This window comes from Echinops telfairi, unplaced genomic scaffold, assembly GCF_000313985.2.
Source record: "Echinops telfairi isolate 266 unplaced genomic scaffold, ASM31398v2 ScPeMD7_4225;HRSCAF=4972, whole genome shotgun sequence".
NCBI classification, from domain to species: domain Eukaryota; kingdom Metazoa; phylum Chordata; class Mammalia; order Afrosoricida; family Tenrecidae; genus Echinops; species Echinops telfairi.
Genome location: NW_022108124.1, coordinates 20,646,441 through 20,654,879, shown reverse-complemented (window position 1 = coordinate 20,654,879; position 8,439 = coordinate 20,646,441). Strand labels below are relative to the sequence as shown.

Sequence of the window (8,439 nt, the reverse complement as noted above, 5' to 3'; positions counted from 1 at the left end):
AAAGGGGAAAGTAATCTGACCCAGTTCAAACCATTGATAAGTAGCCGAGATGACACTGGAAAGCCCCAAATCTCCACCTCTTCATTTCTTTATGGCGAGACAAGCCTTTGGCTGCTTAAAAGAAGATACCTTTATCCCTATTCTTTGTTTGTTCCTGCTTTCACTTAATGCCAGGAGCGAGGGAAAGAAGAGAAAGACGTTCTTGGCACAAAGCAAGGATAAAAGACAGTGCATTGATTCCAGAGCACGTCTGAGCTCGGTTCCCATCCATGTACGCAGTGTTGCCCTAGATCATCCTGGGGCATGCTGGGTTATATTTAAGTTGGTGGGCTGGGGGGAAGCACTCTCTTCCTTAGTAACATGGCTGTGTCTCCACTTCCAGGTTCTGAATGCACAGAGGGCAGGGTTCAAAGCAGCCATCGTTCACAATGTTGATTCTCAGGACCTCATTAGCATGGGCTCCAACGACCGTAAGTACAGGTATCACTTGTCTTCTCTCCTGTTGGACAGATCTTTCCAAACAGCAGTAGCAGGGCGCGCCTGCTTTCAGTTTCTGCTTACAAAGCAAAGTTTCTCAGGCGCCAGAAAGAGGATTCGGTCCTTAAGCCTCTTGGAATCATTTTATGCAATGAATCAAGGAGTCAACGTGTCCTTTTCTGAATATTTAGGTGTGTTTTGATATGTTTTCCCTTTAGAAGACGTGTTGACATGTTGAGCACCAAAGCTTTAAACAGAGGTAAACTCACGATTCACTTAGAGATTCACAGCATTACACAGGGAGATAAGTTGACAGTCATTTACCATTCGTTGGAAGCAGTGTCCTAGGTCTGACGTATTATGGGGGAGAGAAGAAAGTATTTTGCTATCTCACACAATGCTTACTAATGTGTGATCCTCTCAGAGCAGTTGGCAGTAGTAGTTGGGCACCATCTAGTTCTTTGGTTCTGAGGATTTGGGAGACTGATGTTTGTAAGGTCCAACAGTCTATTGGACTAATCATTTTCATGTGTCTTTTAATCTGCCACAGATTGGCCATCCTGTGCTAAGCCAGCATGTGGGTCTCGTGCCTATAAATTTTCTCATTCTATGTTCATTCAGTTTCTCCTGTCTGGTTTTGAATTTAGTTCTTCTTCTTTCTGTTGGATGCTGGGGTTTTCAGTATTTTCATCTGTATCTGCTTCACTTGGTTTCTCAGTTTTTTTGGTAGGGGCATGTTTTGCGGTGCCTCACTCAGTTGATTGAGGAACCCCCACATTATGGGCTGGAGTCCTCAAGCCCAGGAACTCATTACCTCAAGGTGTTTGGTTATGTCTAAGATGTTTTTAAAACATTGCCTCCTGTGTGCGCCAACATGTTCATGGATATGTTTGCAGCAAAGATAAACACCAGTGCACAAATACCCTCTGTGAAACTTACACATGTTCGGGGGTGTGCGCCCACCCTCGTCCCATACTTGCCCGCCCCGTGTCCATCTCAGCATCTGCTGGTAGAGCACCACGATTGCAGGACTGTATGTCTGTAACAGCATTGACCTTGGTTCCCTCTAGCTCTTGCAAACCGCCCAGTCTCTTCCCTGAAGCCATCAATATCTCCCAGCTTCCCTCTTAATGGCCTCTCCCTTCACCCAAGTGAACACTGATCTGCCCTAGTCTAAGCTGTAACTCCCCTGCCTTCCTCCCTCTCCCACTCCTCCTAACTATCAAACAAGGTTTCTTCGGGTGAAAACCTTTTATTGACTTTATGGTAGTAGTGATCTCATAAATGAATTGTTCTTTTGTGATCGCCTAATTTCACTCCGTGTCATTTCTCCGAGGTTCATCCATGCTGTGAGGGTTCTGCAGATTCATGCTTGTTCTTCAATGTTCTTTCGTGTTCCATTGTGTGGCTCCACCAATGTGTGTTTGTTCGTTCTTCCACCGCAGGCGCTGAGATCTGCTGCTGTTGTGCGCGGTGCTATGATGAACATGGGTGTGTCGCAGCCTCTTCACGCCGTGGTTCTCATTTCTCTCGGGCATACCCAGTAGAGGGATTGCTGGGTCCTGTGGTACTTGTGTTCCCCGTAGTTGGAGTAAGCGCCGTCCGGCGTGAGACAGTGAGCAGTTTGTACAGTCCCGGCAGCAGCCGGTGTTGCTTTCTGTGTGCTTTTAACTCCACTGTCCACGCGGCCTGCATGGTTTTAGCTGACGGGCCAGAACTGAGTCTCACTGGTTCCCCTGTGCAAAGTAAAGCTTCTCTCAGAACCCTTTCCTTGCCTTTCATTTGGGAAGATTGTGGTGCACTCTGATGATTTTCTTCTGGTCAACTGTTTGAAGGCACATGTTCTCATCTTTCAGAGTATTAGTGAGGTTTCCGTCCAAAATTCCCCAGTGATGTTCTCTCTGCTTTCATCGTGTCTTTCTGTTCTGCAGTTTGAGCACATGTAGCTTACTCCTTGAGAGTCAGTCTCCCACATAATTCTCAGGCTTCCTTCCGTTTTGGGGGTGTTTTTTTATGACGGGGCTTCGTTTTTGATTGTTCCTCCAGCTGATTAGTATTGAGAGATTTCAAGCTCATGAATTTGGCTTTCTATTAATTCAGATCTACTCCTTTGCCCTTTCAACACAGTAGTTCTGTGAAACATTCGTGTTACTCCTCTAGGTTTCTATTTGCTGCTTTTGTAGTTCCAATTTTTCATATTTACTTGGTCAGTTTTTGTATTGTTTTCCTGAATTCTTCTAGTTTTTTCCCCTTTGTTTTCCGTGATTTCATTAATCTTTCTCACAACCCTTTGAAGGAGTTTGAATACCATTCTTTTAAATTCCTTATTAGGTAGTCCAAATGCCTTTATTGCCTTGGAAAGTCTTCTGGCTCTGTATATTAGTCACTTGTTTGAGTCTGTTTTATTTCTTGATGTAAACGGAAATAGCCTGTTGTTTATAAGACATTGTGGTGGTGTTGTCTTTGTATTTATGTAAGCAATATTCCATCCAGACAGAAGCCTACTTTAAGACGACTGCACCCTGTGAGGCTAGCCAGCAAGTCACCCCTCTCTCTCCTTTCTTGCCACCTTTGCTCAGCTTCTCCTGTCAGTTCCCTTCTCTCGCCCTCCTTAGGGAGCGCCTGGTTCCAAGAGTGTCATTTGCATCTGCTTCATGTGTTCGGTCATATCTTTGCTGTAGACCGTCTTCACAGCATACCTGCCCAGTACGTCATCTTGCCGGCTGTCAAACAGGAGAAAACAAATTCAAGAAATTAACTCGGGTAGTGTATTCATGTTTACTCTTTTGGAATGAGTAATTTTTATAAAAATGTTTCTTCCTTGACATTTTATTGTGATTTTGAAAATGAATATTGAGCCCTGGTGGCTCTGTGGGATAAGCCTTGGGCTGCTTACCTTCAGGTTGACTGTTCAAAACCACCAGCCAGTGTTGGGGAGAAAGAGGAGGCTGTCTACTTCTCCAATGATTTGCAGTCTTGGAAACTCCCAGGAGCAGTTCAGTTCCTCTCTGTTCCGTGACTTGGAACCAACTCGGTGGCTGTAGGCTTCAGTTTGCTGTTGTTGGTAATAGTCAAAATTTCTAGATTCCAACCCTAACAACGAAGCTGCACCACAAATTTAGCCTTAGGAAGAAGTGGAAATTTATCCAGCTTCGTAGCCTATGCCCACATTAATTTCTGTCAGCTCCTCGCTCTGGAGAGCTGAGATCTGAAGTGTCATTTTTCAGACTGTTACAGAGGGCTCTCCTCTCACATTCTTTGGTTTGCATTGCGTATGGGAATAATTTATAAAAAAAGCTTTAAAAAAACCTTTTCCATTAAGGATTTGTATGTGTTTGTGTGTGTATATAAGTTTATAAAGTCCATAATAGGGCTAGTGAGAAAATTAAGGTTTGAGAAACACTTTTGTTATCATAAATGTTGTTTCCCAACCACTTTGACAGTTGTGTAAATCTGAAATAGAGAAAATAAACCAGTAGACAATTGAAGTAGATTATAATTGTTTCCCATTACTTATGTTGCTATTATGAAGTTAAATCAATCATACACTTAAGTGTGGGTTTTTAAGAATATTTTTACTATTATATTTACACAGTTGACGTGTTAAAGAAAATTGACATTCCATCAGTTTTTATTGGTGAATCGTCAGCAAATTCCCTGAAAGATGAATTCATATATGAAAAAGGGTAAGTAATGAATATAAGATATCATCAGGTATCGTAAAATCCTTCTTTATCTTAGTGCAGACGTATATCTTGGTGGAAAAAAGGGTTATGTGTTAGAATTGCACTAAATTGCCTCTTTGGTGATTATAAATTGAAAATCTATTCATATTAAGTAGAGTAAGATATTCCCGTTTGCTAATTTTAACAATTTTCAACTTTGTGATTTAGTGGATTCATTATTTAAAAGCAGTGCAGGTTATATTAATATAACATTTCTGATTATTCATCAAAAATAAATTTATTGTAAAGGCACAGAGTGTAAAGCATGAAAGTATTAAATGACTTCTAAAAACACAAAAAGTCAGTTTTCAAATTTAAAAAGTTTGATTTGGAATAAAACTTCCATATGGAAGCTTTCCTCTGCAGAAAAAAAGCTCATTGTAACTAAGATGATTATGGTTTTAATAATGAATAAACACCTGGAAGCAGCAGAAATTAACAAAGATATGGAGAAATTGGGGCCCTTATCGATTGCTGGTTAGACCGTAAAATGGAGACCGGTTTAGAGTTTCCTCAGAAAGTCAAAACACTGAAGTACCATCTGAACCCCCAGTACGTCCTCTCTACGAACGGACACCAGGGACGTAGGTTCAGGTCTGCCAGTGTTCACTGCAGCACTGTTCCCAGTAACACAGAGATGGAAACGACCTGTGTATCCATCCACACATGGATAAATGTGACGTATTAAGAACATTCATACAAGCATTACTGTCCTATAAAGAAAACGGAAATCCTGATATATACAGCAACATCAATTAACTATGAAGTTTTATTCTCAGTGAAACAAATCAGATACTCAAGGACAAATATTGTATAATCAGATTTATATGAAACATCAAAATTATTAGTCGTTCCCAAGGATGGTTAGGGAGAGAACGGGGAATTTGCTATGCGAGGGTCCTGAGCGCCCGTGAAGGCGCAGAGAAAGACGGGAAAGGCTGACGTGAGAGTCGCACATGATGAGCATCACGTCATTGACTCGCGCGCGCCCAGGATGTTCGAGGGTAAATGGATGAATGGTCTTCAAAAAGTCTGTGGAAAAATGAAATGAAAAGATACTGGAGTTTTTCCACAAAAATTTTAAGCCTTATATATTAAGTGTGTGTGTGTGTGTGTGTGTGTAATTTGCTACAATTAAGTGTGTATATATATATACACATACACACACTTAATTGTAGCAAATTGCATATATATATACACTTATTGTAGCAAATTACATATATATATATATGTGTGTAATTTGCTACAATAAAAAAGTTACAGATCTTATTACAAAAGAAGCTTGTAGGCTAAAGATACTTCAAAGCCGAGCTGTCTTGTCTAATACAGAAAACAATACAACTGGTACTTAGGTGCTTCTCTGATGAAGCGTTCCAAAATGTAGTGGGCAAAATAGGCTCTGACTAAAAAGAGCAACATCAGTATTAATGAGAATAGCAGCAAATATCTGTTTGAGCACTAACAAGTGCCAGGTACTGGTAGAGTTCTACATTTGTGATCACTTAATTCTCACAAGCGCCTTTTAGAGATTCTTGCTGTCATCTCTCATATTCAATATTTCTCAAAAAAGAAAACTGGGACAATGGAATCAATTCTAATTATTTAGAAGGAAAAAATACACGATATTTGCGTTTGAAAAGTGTGGAAATAAGAGGATGAGGGTTATGTTTACTGCCTGGTCTTTATTCTCACAGGCTCTTTCAGTTTTGAAAGCACTGTTCACACGTTTTGTGCTCATAGCGTTTTTATTAAGATCATATAATTTTGGATGTTGTATTTAAACAGTAGTAATCCAAGGTGATATTTTGTCAGCCAAGTTGTATAGTTCATCGAGAGGTGATAACTAATACCTTAATATTCTTCGGTTAGAAAAAAATCTGTATACTTTAGTATGTATTTTAAAGAATTTTCTAAAGTATAAAATTCTACCCCCATAAATAAAATGCATATATATTGATAAAATATGTAGAAATTCCCAACTATGAAACATCTGAAATAAAGGAGGTTATGATGCCAAATTCCACCAATGACTGCGGAGACGGGGGTTTTAATTATTTTCTTATTTGAAGCGTACATAAATTGATTATTTACTCATAAGATGGAAGCATACAATATATAATGTGTTCTAGCATGCTTGTGTTATTTAATATTTTACCATTTTCAAGTTAATACAAGTCCACAAAATGCTTTGGGACAAGTCTGTTGTGGAATTAAAACTTGATCAGATGTTCAAAAGTTAAAGGCAGCAACCCATATTCACAAAATCTGCTGTGTCTGTACTGAAAGGGTGAATGTTTTCTCATGTTAGTTCAGTTCAGGCAGACTATCAAATGAATTGCAAACATTTTAAAAAGTGATTTTGGATTTTAGAATTGTACACAGTTCTGCCTTTCAAAATCATCTGTTCATTATGTGTTTATTTATTATTAAAAATATGAAATATTTAAAAGTAGAGACAGATACAATAAGCTTGGATGTACCAATTATTTTGTGACAAAATTATTTACTCCGGCCCAGTTTTGGTCTGGATTTTCCACCCTATCATAGATGACTTAGAAGCAAGTATAGATAGCCTAATATTTCAACTGTAAGTGTCTCAGACTACTATATTGGTTGAAGATAAGATTATAATATGGTAAAAATATAACCACAGAATCCTTATTATGCCCCCTTTAAAATAAGAATGAAAACTTAATTATTCAATATAGAGACATTTCAGTATAAGGACTCCTCGTCTTGATATGCAAGCATATAAAGACAAATTTCCCGACTCTCAAATCTTTTTTCAAAATTGACTTGAGGTTGGAGAAAAGCGTAGCAGTCTGCTTCTATGAAGATGTACGGCCTTGGAAACCCCACGGGCAGGTCTGCTCTATTTGCAGCGTCACTGTGAGTCAGAGTCTACCACCAACACAGGGCTCGGTGCAAATTGGTGTATTTCAGTCAGAATCTAAACACTGTTCATACAGTTCATTTTCTCATTTATCTTAAGTTTCAATTCGAATGGCTCTGGATGGGAAAAGGGTCACTTTTTAATAATGACATTGGGACAGCAGGCATAAACCTCAGCCTCGCATAGAAATCTGTTCATGTCAATCACTGCTTTTAACTAATAATTTTATCCTACCTAATTTTTTCCCTCTGATCAAAACATGATTTTTCCCCTCTACCTAGTTTTCTTTCTCTCTTTGATGACAACATGACTTCCATGGTCAAAGACCTAAATGTAAAACCTAAAAGCCATAAAGATCATAAAAATAAAGAAAATAGGGGCGAACTTGTGAGTGCTTTCTTGTGCAATCCGACGCAACACTGGCCGGTCCCCGCCTTCCTCACTAGGGCTATGGTTAAGCCTGTGTTGGCCTCCACTGGGCCAGTCCATCTCATCAAGGGGCTTCCTCATTGTCCCTGGCTCTACCAAGCTGGGCTCTTTCCCAAGCACTGGGCTCTCCTAGTAGCATGTCCCGAGCACGTGAGTTGACGTCTGGCATCCTCACTTCTCAGGTGCGTTCTGGCTGTGCTGCTTTTTTTGTGTTGTTGTTGTTGTTCTGGCAGCCCCACCTTCTTCCCAGCCCCGTCAGTCAGATACTGTACATTGATTCTTCCGTAGTGTTCTGTATTCATTGTCCGACTTCGCACATGTGTCCCAAGTGACGAAAATATCATGGCCATCAATCCAGTGACTGTCCCTACAGGTGGACCTATCCGGATTTCATATGCAAAAAAGTTAAAAGAACAAAGCAAAACTAGACTAAAGTAAAAAGAATAACAAAGTGAAACAGATACAAACCTCAATCGAAAAGAAGCTGAAAATCTTAAAAAGTAGCACAGGTCGAAATGGATCATGAGGGGAGATCAAATGTTAGAGACAGGAACTGGATTCATGGTTTCTTGGGGGTATGGCAGGGGAGGTTCCGGGGAAATGGGGAACGCATAACGATGTGAACAAGAATGAATAAAATGTTCTAAAACTGACTGTGGTGATGCTTGAACATCTCCTCTTGATGTGATTTAACTGTCGTATGCTGTGTCGAGTATAGGCCAATAAAACTGTTGGGAAAACCAACAGCACCAGAAGTCAGAGTGTCAGAAACCCACAGAGGCAGGTCTACAGGTCCCGTAGGGTTGCTGTGGGCTGGAACCTGCGCGAGGAGGCTGGGCTGGCTTGAGCAGTGGCACTGGGAACTGAAGAAAGAAGTCTTGGCTTGGGTCAGGCGCACCTCAGTTCTCGAAGTGA

General features: G+C 40.3%; 1 protein-coding gene across 1 annotated transcript in view; it reads left to right on the top strand.

The window, feature by feature from the left end:
* The first annotated feature begins 428 nt into the window (after positions 1–428).
* The window catches only part of RNF13 (ring finger protein 13), a 45,879-nt gene continuing 37,868 nt past the window's right edge, over positions 429–8,439 (top strand). The window contains exons 1-2 of the mRNA XM_030886959.2: positions 429–480; positions 4,073–4,163. Of these exons, the coding sequence (XP_030742819.1) occupies positions 429–480; positions 4,073–4,163 (143 nt within the window). The remainder of the gene's footprint in view (positions 481–4,072; positions 4,164–8,439) is intronic.